Below are 16,005 nucleotides of genomic sequence, written 5' to 3'. Positions count from 1 at the left end.
CTTCTTTCAAGATATGTCTCCAAAGGCAAAGGAAGCAAAAGTGAAGATGAACTTTTGGGACTTCATCAAGATCAAAAGCTTCTGCACAGCCAAGGAAACAGTCAACAAAACAAAGAGGCAACCCACGGAATGGGAGAAGATATTTGCAAATGACAGTACAGACAAAAGGCTGATATCCAGGATCTATAAAGAACTTCTCAAACTCAACACACACAAAAGAGATAATCATGTCAAAAAATGGGCAGAAGACATGAACAGACACTTCTCCAATGAAGACATACAAATGGCTATCAGACACATGAAAAAATGTTCATCATCACTAGCCATCAGGGAGATTCAAATCAAAACCACATTGAGATACCACCTTTCACCAGTTAGAATGGCCAAAATTAGCAAGACAGGAAACAATGTGTGTTGGAGGGGATGTGGAGAAAGGAGAACCCTCTTGCACTGTTGGTGGGAATGCAAGTTAGTGCAGCCAATTTGGAGAACAGTGTGGAGATTCCTTAAGAAATTAAAAATAGAGCTTCCCTATGACCCTGCAATTGCACTACTGGGTATTTACCCCAAAGATACAGATGTAGTGAAAAGAAGGGCCATCTGTACCCCAATGTTTATAGCGGCAATGGCCACAGTCGCCAAACTGTGGAAAGAACCCAGATGCCCTTTAACAGACAAATGGATAAGGAAGATGTGGTCCATATACACTATGGAGTATTATGCCTCCATCAGAAAGGATGAATACCCAGCTTTTGTAGCAACATGGATGGGACTGGAAGAGATTATGCTGAGTGAAATAAGTCAAGCAGAGAGAGTCAAGTATCATATGGTTTCGCTTATTTGTGGGGCATAACAAATAACACTGAGGACATGGGGAGATGGAGAGGAGAAGGGAGTTGAGGGAAATTGGAGCGGGAGATGAACCATGAGAGACTATGGACTCTGAAAAACAATCTGAGGGTTCTGAAGGGGTGGGGAGTGGGAGCCTGGTGGTAAGTATTACGGAGGGCACGTATTGCATGAAGCATTGGGTATGGTGCATAAACAGTGAATTCTATTACACTGAAAAGAAATTAAATTAAAAAAAAAAAAAAGAACTTCCTAAGCACGCCCTCTGTCAAGGGGCGGGGTGCTCTGCAGACTTTTGAATGGAATAAAAAGTCTCACCTGAATTTTCCTACCCCCCCACCCCAACAGCCCTGCACCACTTTCCAGCTGAAAGTCGTAAACTCTAAACTCTAGAAGAAACAGATTTCCCTGCTTCTCAACCCTGGTTGCCCAGTGGAATCACCGGTGAACCTTTAAAAATTGCTGCCAGGTGCCCACTCCCAGAGACTGGGATTTGAGGGGTCTGGGGTGTGGCCTGGGCCCGTGTGTTAAAGCTCCCTGTGCAATCCTAATGTGCAAGGTTTTAGAGCCACTGCCTTAGAGGTCACCTAATCTCAAACTTTTATTCTATAAATGAGTTAACAGCCCTGCTGAGAGGATTCCACGGTTTAAAAAAAAAGGTGGGAGTCCGTTCCCCTCCTTCTAAGGTGGATGGCTTTCTACTGGGAAAACGAGAAAACGAAGGAGGAAGGATTCTAGATCAGCAACATCAGAATGTCTTAAATCAGCTGGATGCTCAGGTGCCTCTGACTTGATCTAGAATTTCCCATGCTATAGCCTTGGCTTGGACTTAGCTCCCCGGGTGCAAGTGCAATGGATGGGAGACAGAGAGCTTGCAGGCTACTTAACTCAGGAGGCAAAGTTCTTCTCAGTCATCCCTGCTCCCCTCACTTGCTTCTCTGGCAGCCTATCCCTGTGGGGACTGGAATGCTCCCCAGGTGGGCAGTTGAGCCTCTGAGTCCTCAACCGGTTAGACCTCCAGGCAGCCAGTCAGTGCAGCCTCTTTGGACTCCTTTTGGGTGACAGCGCTGACTCTGGTGATATCTGTGAAGCACTTTTCAGTGTCTTATATAAGCCTATGCTGAGTGGAAGGAAACTAATTGAACTGCTCGGCGGTTTAGAGTCTGTATGGAAAGTCTGGATGGAGACTAAACCAACTTGCGGTGTTGATTCTGAGACCATTTGGCCTGTGCTTATTAGCAAACTGCCCAGACCTGCATGTGATTAGTTTAGCAGACAATGAGCACAGGCTTATGGTTTCTGAGTTCTAAATATATGAACAGAGTAATCTACAATTCGGATGGAGACACATTTATAGCCTCGACACTGAATACACCGAAAACGTTATACCTGCCGGATTTCCCAGTTTACGTTCCACTGTTTCATATTTGTGAATCTCCATGTTGTCATTGGAATCCCGGTGGCTGCATCAATTCTAATCAGCCTGTTATATGAAACTCCCAGGATATCATCTTTCTTGCTTCCTTTAAATCTAAAAAAAAAAAAAAAAAAAAAAAAAAGTGAATGAAAAGCAACTGCTACATGAGGTTCATTCATACACAACTTAAAGATAACAGGAACATTTCTAAATGACATCCGAAGAATGGACAGTGAGGGTTTAACTCTTCCACAGTAAGAGCATTTTTATTGTGATAGGAAGAGAATATGAAGAGTGGAGAGAATTAAGGCTGTCCTGCAGACACCCTTTATGTGAAACTGACGTCAGAGGGAAGCAAAGTAAGAGAGGGTCAAGTCAATGAATTTGAAATCCACCGTGTCTGCCAGGCACCCTTCTAGGCACAGGGAATACATTTAGCGACCTAACTGGATAGACAGTGTCTCACTTCTGGAGCTTGTATTCTAGGGGCGAGCGGGTCATGAATAAGGGAAAAAGATATGGCAGGTTAGATCACGAAGGCAAATAAAGCATAGGAGGGGGACAGGCAATACTAGCAATGGGGGGGTTACCATTTTAAGAAAAGGGAGTCAGGGAAGACGGCCGTGAGCAAGGACATTTGATTAAAGATGTCTGTCAGGGAACAAGCCACATGGGTGTCGGGGGAAGAGTACTGGGGGGCAGAGGGCCCGACCAGTGCAAGGCGGCAGCTTTCTTTTTTGGGGGGGGTGGAGTGGGGGGATACTCATGAACCTGCCAGGAGGCCAGTGTGTCTGGGCACAGTGAGGGAGGGGCAGAGGATGTGAAATCCCCAGAGCTAAGGTCTTACACGGCCATTGTTAAGGATTTGGCTTGTGTGCCAAGTAAGCCAGAAGGCCTTCAGATGGTTCTGGGCAGATGCCTGCTGTGGTTTGACACAGGTCTTAAAAGGATCACTCTAGCAGCCAACCTGGAAACTCAGGGGGACAAGGAGAGAAGTAGGGAGCCCGGGTAAGTACTGTGAAGAGAAGGTATGGAAGATCGTTACGAGCAGATGATGTGTTGGGGCCATTTGTGAGAGGACAGTATTCTTTCCTTTCCTTCTTTTATTTATTTATTTTTTAAAAATTTTATTATTTATTTATTTGAGAGAGAGAGAGAGAGAGAGCACAAGCTGTAGGGAGGAGCAGAGGGAGAGGGAGAAGCAGGCTCCCTGCAGGAAGTCGGATGTGGGGCTGGATCCTAGGACCATGGGATCATCACCCCAGCCAAAGGCAGATCCTTATCCGACTGAGCCAGGCACCTGAGAGGACAGTGTTCTAAAAATTACAAAGAGTTCTACATTCTAGACTGAGAATAAACGGGGCTCTGAGAAAGGCACCTGGAGACAAACAGGAAGTGAGAGGGGCTGGTGAACAGTGTGATACCTGACAAGGTAGTAGGTGAGGCCAAATTCCGGAAGAGACTGCCACGCCTGGATGAACCGCAGCTTGGCTTCAACCAGCGGCATCTGGGCCACGTTCTGGTGGGCTTCTAGAATCCGGGCTGCCAGCTGAGCAGAAGTGGAGAACATTGAACCGTTCTTAGCATACTCTCACTGTTCTGTAATCATCCTTTTACCTCAGGCCCCCAGGGAGAAACATAAATGCAAGGCCCAACTGCAACTCTACAATTAATTCCCATTCATTCATCCTCTGTAATTCACTGGGGAGAAGAAGGAATAGCATCAGCCAACACATAAACCCTGAGGTTCATGGAGATGGAGGGTTCTGGCTCCCTCCTTCTGTATGGTGTCCATGGACAATGGTTTCTCTTGAATCAGTTTATCTGTATAACTTTTAACCCCCTCTCATGGAAGCATCATTTAAATTTTTAACTTGTGGGGACTCAATGATTTTAATGAAATCTGGGAATGCTGCCATGTTCAGTTAGCAGTAGTCAGCTCTACCAAAGGGAAAAATAATTTCTTTTTTTTTTTTTTAAAGATTCTATTTATTTATTTGACAGAGAGAGATCACAGTAGACAGGGAGGGAGGCAGAGAGAGAGAGGGAAGCAGGCTCCCCGCCGAGCAGGGACCCTGATGCGGGACTCGATCCCAGGACCCCGAGACCATGACCTGAGCCGAAGGCAGCGGCCCAACCCACTAAGCCACCCAGGTGCTCCGGGAAAAATAATTTCTTAACATCATCTAATACCGAGTCTATAGGCAGAAATCCCCATCAGCCGATTTTTTCATGCTGATGGCCTCAATCATTTTAATTCCTCATTTTATCTCAGAAAATACAGCATTTACTGCAAACAGTCTGCTCCAACAAGATTGGCGGTACCTGCTTTGACTTGTGTTTTTTTGCACACCGAGGTGACACAAAACTTTCAGGGTTCATTTCCATGGTTTCGTTATTGGAAGCCACCTGAGATGCCGAGTTCCGATTTTTCATTCTCAGGAATGAAAGGATGTTGAGGACCTCTGGCTGGTAGGAGCTGTCTGCCATGGTTTTGCCCTTCGATGCCAGGATGCAGGCAGCCATCCATTGCGCATACTGGTTCTCCTGAAGCAAACATCAGAGGGCTGAGACACAAATTCAAGTGCAAAGTGCCCCCCTGCTGGGAACCGACCAGGACGTGAGCTCTCAGCTCTACAGTACACAAAACTGTCAGCTACTGAGTGAGGCAAGAGGTGAAGTGCCCCATGTTCTGAGTGGCTGTCAATCACCTACTTGAATACCCAACAGGAATTGGGTGTTTTGAGTCCTGTGTGGAGTTTCTCTATGCTAAGGGGCTAGAGAATAGGAATGTCAGTTGTGACCCATTCCACACAGAGAATTTTGCATTGAAAGATGAACCCAGGACACAGGTGTACCATGGAAGACAGGCAGGTGAAAACCCAAGCTACCTGACAGCCTTCCTTGATACCTGTTTCCATTTTCATATCATGTTTGATATCTGTGACAGAAGGAAAGGAGGAGAAAAAAAATGAACTGATTTCCCATATTTTGTCTACCCTGGCCTATCCTTAGTAAAGATTCTGATCTCAAGGGAGGAATCAGGTCCACTGCTGGGCTCTGAACCAGTCAGTGGTGGTCTCTATTGCTCTTGAATGTTTGTGTAATTTTTTACCTCAGGGAGCCAAGGGGCGTGGTTCTAGAAGCTGAGGGGATGTAACTGGAGAGAGGAAGTCTTTAGAGCAACAGTCGCTGTGGTGCACTGAATTACTGACCTCAGTCTTCATCCTCCTAGTATCTGTACTTTTTGCCATGGAATTTTACAGTCTGTCTCATTAGAGACAGAGTGTAATTTCCCACCTCTTGTCTTTGGACATGCTTTAGCCAACAAAACGTGGGTGGAAATAACAGAGTACTACCTGCCGGCCTAACCTTTAGGTCGTCTGCCATGTTTGTAATTCCTCTCTTGCATTTCTGCCATCATTATGAGCAGAGCCTCCCCAGGCAGCCTGGCACTTCCAGCATAAATACAAGGGAGTTTCACTTCCAGCAAGGAGCCAAGCCTAGCCAGGCCTACAGCTAGAAGCAGATCTGTCCAGGGGACGTGTGACTGGATCACTGAAGCCCTAGCCTACTCGCCCTCGGTTCAGAGGCAAATGTTTATTGGTATATGACGTTTTGATTTTGGGGTTGGTTGTTACAAGGCAGTAACTGACTGATGAGTGCTCTGATTGGAAAAAAACATCTCAGCTGGTTTGTCCTTAGGCTGAAGAAAAGTAAAGGGACTTAGCATTTTTTTTTTTTAATTTACTTACATGGTCACATCTCAGATACACTTCATTCATACCATCGGCAACAGGGATTAGTAACTTGATTCCAAATTTTCTCCCTGCTACGTTGACGTCTGGCACAACTTCACAGCCTGAATGATAAAAGGCAGGAACAAAACTGAGTTCTGAGAAATGTGTTCTGTAAATCAGATGTGCATCTAAAAGAAACACTTTGAACATAAGCCCTTGGCATTTGCTTCTTTTCTGAAAAATTGAGGACAAGCAGACAACATTAATTAAAGAGGAACTAAATAAGACTCATGAACAATGCATGTGGATAACAAAAAAAAATCTTCTGTTATGATTTTCCTAAATATGTCATCAATTGAATTCATTTTCCAGGTCAATTTGGCTATGCTAACTCATTGTAACATGGAGTTATGAATATGAACTTTTAAATAAACCCACATAGAGGGAATTCTCTTACTGTCACAATGCTAAGGGAACTGAGTGCCCCGGTTAATTAAATATTTCAGTTCATGGAGTTACCAGCACAATCATGGCCATTTTCAGAAATTAGGACAGAAACTAAAGTGACATTGAATTAAACATAACCCTTCTGGAATGCAGGAAGCTTTTCAGGACCCTACAGTCCCTCATGTACTATGCGGATGGCACCAACTGTCACCACTTCAGAGACTTGGACACGCCGGGGAAGAAGGGACAGCAGAATGGAAATAATCACATTTATCGCTCCACATTTCAGGCCCATGCTCCATGAAGTGAAGCTGAAGGCAGGCTGCCATGCGAGAACCAGTGAAATAGAGGGGCCCCCCTCCTTCAGGGGGTAAGAGTTGGTCTTTCCTGGCTGGGTGATGACAAGCCATACCCAGATATAATACTTTCTTACCTCTAAGATTTAGTTTTTCTACTGGTTCTCCTTGCTCAAGTTCCTTATTTTTAAAGTAGGCTATAGATGTGTCTTTAAAGATGAACCAATATTGTTTGAAAGCCTTTAAGATCAGCTTCTTGGGCCTGCAAATTAAAGTAAATTAAGCATTTTAACAGCTATCCAGAAATGGAGGGACACAATGCAAATTTCACGTGGCTCGAGATGTTCTGGAAACCTGTTCAAATAACACAGTCTGTATTGTTGAAAATAAATTTCATATTGCTAACTCATATCTAAAAACTGAAAATGGGGTTTTTAATAGACGTGGTAGTTACTTCAGAATCTCAGGGTTTCGACCACTTTGGCTTTGCTACTCCTGACATGTGTCCCTGAGGAAGACACTTGCTCTGCCTGCCCACATGTCCTGCCTCTGTGTGATGGGGACAGTACCAGCCTCCAGCTCATAGGGCTTCTGTGAGAATGGGAAGAGGTAATCTCTGAGGGTGCTTATCACAGGGCCTAGCATAATTCAATAAATAATAATAATGATATATAATATAAGTAATATAATAAATAAACAATGATAAATTATTTATTATTAGAGAAACATCTAGGGATCTGGAGACATCTGGTGTCCATCAGAATTAGAAGGGAGCTTGTTAAAGGTACCTGAGCCTGGGCCCTAATCCCAGAGACTCATAGTCAGCAGGTCCAGGTTAGGACCCAGGGTTCTGCATTTTAAGTAAGCTTTCCTGTGGTGATTTCCAAGTTTGAGAAATGCGAGTCTAGGCCAGTAATCTCCAAACTAAAACTGGGTACACTCAAACTTTAAAATGTTTTTAATATTTTAATATATAATGTTACCAATATATGTTAGGTGAATATAATAAATACCCATCCCTTAACATATTTATATTTATGTGTAATATTTATAATATATGTACATTATAATCCTATACAAATAAATTAAAAATGAACATGGAAAGTTCAATTTGTTTCAAAAAGGGAGATCGTTACTCAGTGACATAAATCCCAGTTGAGGAAATACACTATTGGCTATGCTCACTAAATCACAGTGTCCATGGTAGAATGCCATCTACCTCATTTTGAAGGTTTCTGTTACAACAAAGCTACTGAGTTCCATCTTCCCTGATCTCAATCACTCACTTATGCAAATTAATCAGAAGAGGCTGCATTTTTATGTATTTAGTAAGTGGGTTTCAAACACACTAGAACTTCATTTAGATGACGTTTAACAGAGTTTAAAACTCTTTCCAGGTTTAAAGGTGTGCAGATAACATTGTTTTATTATTTTTTAAACTAAAAATTGGTTTTATTCTAATTGGCTTTATTAAGTGATTCATAAATTGGGCAGCATCCCACCTGGCAAGCAGAGAGAAGCTATGGGGAGGGGTACAAAATGGAAGGTTGCCATAGGAAGGAAGGTGGGGTGAGAAAGTTATTAGTAAAAGAAAGGACCATCCCAGGCAAGGCCACCTTCCTTGGTGGGGAAGGGCAGGAGGTCTTATTAGGTGATTACCTCATCTTTTGGGAGATGGAGGGCCCATGTGACAGATGACCTCATTGGTGCTGATCAGAAAATTCCCTTCTGATTGGTTAGGACTCATTTCTGGGGGAAGCTGAAATTGCAACTAGGTTAGGTGTTAAGTCCTAGTTTGGAGATGGGATCTAAGTGATGCTGTTTTGAGCTTGTGATTTTCTTTTTTGCAGTTCTCCCATTTTGAACAGACTCTCAGCTTAATTGAGAGATATGATCAAAATTCAGGGCAAGAGAATATAGTTTTAATAGGCGGTATCATTATTGGCAACAGTGTGACAATGGAAACATTTCCAAATAAGTGCTTTCCAAAACGCTCTCTTCACAGCACTAATCTCTTTAGAATACCAATTGCGTTCTCACTCATTTCACACTCACCTTTTTCTTGAAGGAGAGGTGAAGTGTGTTCATTATTTTGAAAGCATCTGCAGGCTGACCACGGACAGCCACTTGTCATCACAGGGAGGTCATAAATTTGGAACACATTCTTTTTTTTTTTTTTTAAAGATTTATTTATTTATTTATTTATTTGACAGAGAGAGAGAGAGAGAGAGAGAGAGGGAGAGATCACAAGTAGGCAGAGAGGCAGGCAGAGAGAGAGAGGAAGGGAAGCAGGCTCTCTGCTGAGCAGAGAGCCCGATGTGGGACTCGATCCCAGGACCCTGAGATCATGACCTGAGCCGAAGGCAGCGGCTTAACCCACTGAGCCACCCAGGTGCCCTGGAACACATTCTTTTGAAAAAACAAGAGTGCACGACTCCTCTTAAAGGTATTTTTCCATGTGATAACCAGGGTGTCTTAGTGGGACTAAAGATTTTAATGGTCACTCCCTCTTTATGAAGTTTCCACTGTATTTTAGGTGTCTTTTATTTATCAAGAATCTCACCGATAATCTCCCATAGACATTGTGTAAGTCAGCCTGGAACTTCTTTGGTCCAGTAGAGTTTGCCTATTTACCTACAGTAACTTGTCTGTGAATGAGGCAATGAATGAATTTTACATGTGCTCCTCTCTCTAATCCTCTAGAGGAGCCATTTTATTTATTCCAAAGTAATCTCTGCAACAGTGGTCACACCTTACAGTTTGGACATAAATAACTGTTTTTATCAAGTATGTAACTTAGCAGTAGGATTATAACTTGTCTGATCTGTACTTAGGGGTTTGCATAAAGTAGAATCTTGAAAGCCTGGTTGGGCAGGAAGTTCTAGATTGACTGTTATTTTCTCTTAGCACTTTCAAGAGATTTTCTAGCCAACAAGAAGTCTGCTGCCCACTTAACTGTTTTTCCTTGCTAGGAAATCTGTCTTTTCTCTCTGATTTAAAGACTTTCTCTTATCAATTATTGGCCTTACTAAGATGTAGATTTATAGAGATGTATTTTGATTGGAATTTATGATTCCTGAACTTAAGGATTTTTGGCTTCAACAATTATGGAACACTCTCAAGCTTTCTGTTTTGAATACTTGCTGCCTCTTCCCCATATATTCTAGAACTCCTAGTAGGTGTATATTGAAACTTTTCATTCTACCTATAACATTTTCCATTTCTACCTGTGTTCTCTATTTAACTGTGTTTTCATTTTTATTAATTATTTTAATTATTATTACTATCTTTTTAGAGAGAGAGTGCACACATGAATGAGTGGTGGGGGAGGGGAAGGCAGAGAGAGAAGGAAAGACAGAATCTTAAGCAGGCTCCACGCTCAGTGTGGAGCCTGAGACAGGGCTCGATCTCACAACCCTGAGATGATGACTTGAGCTGGAATCAGGAGTCAGAGGCTTAACCGACTGAGCCACTCAGGTGCCCCTTAACTGTGCTTTTAAACTTGACATTCAGAGCACCTATTCAATTTTAAATTCCTATGACTAAATTTTTCATTTCCAGAGTTTCTATTTGGGTCCTTTTCAATATTATCTCTTCTCTTTCATGAGGATTTTTATCTGTTAGTTTCCTTAAGGATTCTAAGCATATTCATTTTACTGTTTTTTCAGATTGTTCTATTATCTAAACTTACTGAAACTGCTAATCTTCTTGTTTGCTGGGTCTGTTGTCTTTCCTTTATGGTGGTTCATGAGCTCACGTGGCTAGTCATTTTTACAGGGAGGTCAGTTTTTTGTTTTTTTTTTTTTGAAGAATTGAGTGGTTTTATTTATTTTTATTTTTTTAAAGATTTTATTTATTTATTTGTCAGAGAGAGAGCGAGCGAGAACGAGCACAGGCAGACAGAGTGGCAGGCAGAGTCAGAGGGAGAAGCAGGCTCCCTGTGGAGCAAGGAGCCCGATGTGGGACTCGATCCCAGGACGCTGGGATCATGACCTGAGCCGAAGGCAGCTGCTTAACTAACTGAGCCACCCAGGCGTCCCGGGAGGTCAGTTTTTAGGGGGTTACTATTTCCTCTGGAAGGCCCATGCATGCTAGATTGTGGATATTTCCCTCCAGGTATTTTTGTAATTTCATTTGCCAGGGCTTCATGGGTTTTGTGGTCCTGGGCCCATTTCTATTTTATTTATTTTTTTTTCAGAATTCACTTCTCATATAAGACATTTAAATTTAGATCTACCTCTATGTGGGACATAGGGTTTGACTCTTGCTTCTCCAGAGACTTTTCATTTCCCCAAGTAGGACCCCACTCGGGAAGAACTTCCTCCTTGCTTCCTGGGGCAGATGGACAGCTTTTCTACCCCTGGCTAAACAGAGAAGGCCACCTTTAGCAAGTTTCTGCCATTGGGCATGGGCTTCGGGCCAGCATCAGTACCTTACAACAGGCCTATAGGGTCCTCTCCTGTCTCTCCTGGGGATTAAAATCCCAGATTCTCATGGGAATGTGGTCTTGGCCCAAATCCCTCTGTGTGTCTGAGGTTTCATTTGTAGAATCAGATTCCCTCTGCATCGCCTGCAAGCTGAACCTCCCCGTCTCACCTCAATTTTGTATTCACAATGCTTTTATTTTCACTTTATCTAGCACTCATGCATATTCAGAGCAAGACTGAAGTTCACGGCTCCTTCTACTGCTCATTCTACTGTTGGTCTACTGATAAGGAAAGGAAGCCCAAGGAAGTGAAATGAAGGGTCTTTAAGGGTCACACGCTAAAAAGTAGGAGGGGTGGAGCTCGACTCTCCTGCCTTCCTGTCTCCTTTCTTCTTTGCTTCCTTCTTCCTTCCCTTCCTCCTTCATCTCTCCCTTCCATGAACTGTATTATCTATTAAAGTCAACCTCTTTAGACCTTTGGTAGATACAGTGACTGCTATGAAACAGAAGACAGTTCTGTGTGTTTGAGCAAAGCAATCACATTAAAGTGAAGTGGATGGAGGGCTTAACCCCGGAATGTTCTCTCCTTCTCTGGAAACATCTAGAGGAAGGAAAAGGTCACCTTTTGGTTTGTGAAGCGCTGCATTTGCTCTAGACAGAGAATATGGCAACTTACTTTCTTCATAGAATGATTATTAAAAATTATAAAGATGTATTTGTGGATTCAAATTACTACTGTAGCTCCGACTATAACAATATATGTGGTTGCAACCATGTATGCCACAAAAGTTAAATTTAATTAATAAGAATTAATGAAATTGACTTAATTTTTAAAAATGGGCATTTCTGTTTTTTTATTTTTTATTTTATAAAAATATTTTATTTATTTCTTTATTTGACAGAGAGATAGATGGCACAAGTAGGCAGAGCGGCAAGCAGAGGGAGAGGGAGAAGCAGTTTCTCCACTAAGCATGGAGTCCAATGCAGGGCTTGATCCCAGGACTCTGCGATCATGACCTGAGCCGAAGGCAGCCGATTAACTGACTGAGCCACCTGGGCGTCCCTTTTATTTTTTAAATTTTTGTTAAAGATTTTATGTATTTATTTGACACAGAGAGAAATAGCGAGAGAGGAAACACAAGCAAAGGGAGTGGGAGAGGGACAAGCAGGCTTCCCGCCGAGAAGGGAGCCCAATGCAGGGTTTGATCCCTGGACCCTGGGATGATGACCTGAGCCAAAGGCAGATGCTTAATGACTGAGCCACCCATTGTTTGAGATGACATTAAAAAAAAAAAAAAGAAAAAAGCAACTTATAGAAACCCAGTGATAAAAATTGTTACCTTTGGATGCTTCTCACTTATACCTGATTCGCTGTTCTCGCTTTCTAAGTCTTTCTTTGCATCATATGTTCCCCAAACAACTCGTGTTTCTTTTCAAGTCATTGACCCGCTGAAGTGTCAGTGTGTTAAGAAAAGTCAATGAACCATAAAGTGACATGAGTAATTGATAGAACTTCAAAGGGGCCTTATTCTTTTCATCTTAACACACCCTGGCACCATCACAAATGTTTTCTTTCTTTCCATGAAATAAAAAACTCCTCTGTCTTTTTAAGTCTCAGATCTGAGGTGACTGGGGAGTTTCTCAGAAACACTGTCATAGGCAAAGGTTGATAAACCAAGGAGACTACTTCTGTATAAGCTCAGGACCAAAGTTCTAGAGACAACTGACTTTTCAACCACAAAAGAACCTTCGAATGATGCCCAGTCCTGAGCCTTGCGGATGACCAGTCTAGCATAGGCGTTCACTAGTCTCAGACACAGGCCATGTTTACACCATTTATTGAGCACATACTATGAGCAGGGACCATGCTCAATGCTTCATATATGTTATCTTCTTCAACCTCCCCAATAAACCCAAGAAGAGGTATGTCCCCATTTTATAGATCAGGAGACTGAGGCTCAGACACATGACAATGCCCGAGGGGACCCAGCTAGTACAGGTTGTCGAGCCAGGATTCAGCCCATTGTCTGTCTGATGCCAAATCTCGAGCTCCACCTTTGAACCAGGAACTTGCTTAGTGCGGCGGGTTCAGTTTAAATTCCTGCACAGTTGACCTGCGAGGCTTTGTTAGGAGAAATCCCTTTCCCCGTTAAGGGTGACTTACCTAAATAATTTGAGATGATCTGCAAGTTTAGGGATATCAGTAATGTCCTCCTAAGGAAAAACAGATAACATTTCATAAGTGGTTAATTAGGTGGCGTTGATCCTCTATATCTGCACCATCTAATACTGTAGCCACTCACCTCATGGGGTGATGAAAATGTGAATTAATCAAAATTAAACTAATGAGAAACTCAGTACCTCAGTCACACGAGCCACATTTCTAGTAGTGACCCCAGCAGATGGGGAGTGGGCAAGGGATGGGGGTGGGAAGGGGCACAACATGAGTTTCTGGGTGGCTGACAAAGTTCTAATTCTTGATCTGGATGGTGACTTGGATGACAATACAAGTTTGTTAAGTCGTACATTTCCTCCCCCACTTTCTGTATGGGTCATGGGTCATAAAAATGAAAAGAGATTAAAAAACCTGACCAAACACTACCATTCAAGGTAAAAATATGAGTTAGAAATTGCTACTTTTAGCAAAATATTTTGCAAGTTTTACCTCAGAAAGGGTAAATCTAGTTACATCTAGTTCACTGATTAACTTCTCAAAAGGAACCTGGTTCAGAGTTCATTCTGCGGTGTAGGCCGGTGCCTACTTTCTAAATGAAAAGCCTATTGTTTAGCATCACGTGAAAATATTCAGAGAGGGAGGAGGGAATTTTTCATTTATTCTGAGAAGGATCACGGTCTACCTATTCAGTGGAGGAAGCTGACAAAAGAGAAGTCAATACAATGAGTCCTGTGTCTCCTATAAACCTGAGACAGGGCTCTGAATCTCCACAGAATCTTGGCATTTAGTTTGTGTGAAGTATTTGCTTTTGCATAATACCAACTTCCCATTTTAAGGAAATCAATTACAGGGAAACATGCATTAAATCCACAAGAATATAGTGATTCATTTTTATCTCTTACTATTTATATCCAATGACAATAGATCCACCTCTGATTCAGTGTGCATTAAACTAATAATTACTCCCATGACTGAGGTACTTAGTTAAACAAAAGGGTGGAACTCAACAGGTGAATCAAACAGGAGAGGCATTCCGATTATAAAGCCACCATTCTGCCACGTTTCATGGATAAGGAGATGATAAAATACTTGTATTACTTTATGTCTCACTGGAAGGTTTTTGTCTATTTCCTGAAGTCAAAAGGGTTTAGGAGCTTTTTCGAGTGTCCCAGAATAAACGCCCTCACTGTGTCAACCTTGCCCAGTTGCAGTGCATGGCTAGGTCAGTAGATAATAGGCTTTGTATCTGTGAAGCATCTTCTCCATTCTCACAGCTAGCTGTACAACAGACTGGGTGGTTCTCTCCACATCTGAGGGGAGGGACTGCCTCAGTAAAGAAAAGTCCTTGGCGGTGGCAGTCTTTGCCTCCTACTCCCCAGCTTCTCTCTAAGAAATACATATAAAAGTACTGCCCTTAACAGCACCGAACATATCTCATAGTCCCTTCCAGAACTAACCTGAGAAAAGCCAGTCAGGTCTTGCTAGCTTTAAGCTGGTGAAAAGTATGTTTTCTTTTTTCAAAATCAGACACAAGATTCTCTTATTTCTCATAAAAAAGAGCTCATTTAGATGTGTCAGCCCATGAGAACGCAGCCACAGTTCTGAGTTACCAGAAAAGTTCATACCAAAGCGTTGTCTGCTTTTCCACCTTCTAGGGTCACTTCCAAATTAGAGAGTGCAGCTTCTACTTCGTCGACCTCAGACTCATTTGCAAAATCCTGTGTGTCAGCTGACAGCGAGAGTTTGCTAATGTGATACTAGGATATAAACAGAGGTTTCAGCAACGTTATAAACACACATGCATCCCTCAGCACTTTCCTCTTTTTGAAGACAATCTCTTCTGAACGTCTCCTAGAAGGAGGTCTCCCTCCTCTGAAGGGAAAATGACATTTTCATCTGAATTATTTTGAGAAGGATGCTTAGTCATGTTCAAACTTGGTTCTTCTCCAGCACTGGTTGAGCTTGTAGTAGGGATGAGATAAAAATTACGAGACTAACGCCTTAGAGAAGATGGGCGCATGTGTGGGTTATGAGGGATATTTTAAATTGAAATGGGTTCCCCTCACTTTCAGTTCTTTCTTCAAAGAAAAGAAACAGTATGAGGAAAACGAAACTTTAAGAAAACAAATTTGCTTTGTTTTCTTGCAGAGAGAAGGTACTGAAGGTCCCATACTTGCAGTGCTGCAAAGATCAACATTTCTTCTTCCGTGCAGTCAATTTCTTCCAAGAGGATGGCCCACCTGGCTTGTTCATAGAGTTGGTTGATTCGGACAGCGTCGTACTAAGGGAAGAAACAGGTAGGTGTGTATGTGTTGGGGAGGGGACATATTTATATTCCTCAGTACGAAAACACTGGAAACATGGAGGCCATTCCTTGTTAACGCAGAAAACTTGTGCTCAGGTAAGTGAAAGAAATACTTCTCTTTCCACTGCCCCAGCTCCTTTTACTTCTGAACTTAGAAACTGCTTTGTCAAAATATTTTCTAGAGCTTCTTCAAGGGGCCAAATTGACCCATCTCTGATTGCATTATTTCTCCCTCTCTTTTATCACACTTCCACTGATAGGAAAAATCACTGTCACCACCTACCTACAGGACTCTCTTCAACTAACAAAACTGCAACTCTGTACCCATTAAACCATAACTCCTACTCTG

General features: G+C 42.5%; 1 protein-coding gene and 1 long non-coding RNA gene across 4 annotated transcripts in view; one reads left to right on the top strand and one right to left on the bottom strand.

The window, feature by feature from the left end:
* FERMT1 (FERM domain containing kindlin 1) overlaps positions 1-16,005 on the bottom strand; it is a 36,072-nt gene that overhangs the window by 3,097 nt on the left and 16,970 nt on the right. The window contains exons 7-14 of the mRNA XM_082744459.1: positions 15,525-15,632; positions 14,977-15,108; positions 13,340-13,389; positions 6,887-7,011; positions 6,022-6,128; positions 4,592-4,813; positions 3,691-3,815; positions 2,239-2,380 (exon numbers count right to left, since the gene is read on the bottom strand). Of these exons, the coding sequence (XP_082600585.1) occupies positions 2,239-2,380; positions 3,691-3,815; positions 4,592-4,813; positions 6,022-6,128; positions 6,887-7,011; positions 13,340-13,389; positions 14,977-15,108; positions 15,525-15,632 (1,011 nt within the window). The remainder of the gene's footprint in view (positions 1-2,238; positions 2,381-3,690; positions 3,816-4,591; positions 4,814-6,021; positions 6,129-6,886; positions 7,012-13,339; positions 13,390-14,976; positions 15,109-15,524; positions 15,633-16,005) is intronic.
* LOC309871457 overlaps positions 1-16,005 on the top strand; it is a 49,332-nt gene that overhangs the window by 22,957 nt on the left and 10,370 nt on the right. For all 3 annotated transcript variants that reach the window (XR_014315291.1, XR_014315292.1, XR_014315293.1), the window contains one exon: positions 15,500-15,648. This is a non-coding gene — a long non-coding RNA (uncharacterized lncRNA). The remainder of the gene's footprint in view (positions 1-15,499; positions 15,649-16,005) is intronic.

The sequence above is a fragment of the Mustela nivalis genome, assembly GCF_964662115.1.
Source record: "Mustela nivalis genome assembly, chromosome: 8".
Classification (NCBI taxonomy): domain Eukaryota; kingdom Metazoa; phylum Chordata; class Mammalia; order Carnivora; family Mustelidae; genus Mustela; species Mustela nivalis.
Note: the sequence above shows the minus strand (reverse complement) of the source record. Positions and strands in the feature narration are given on the sequence as shown.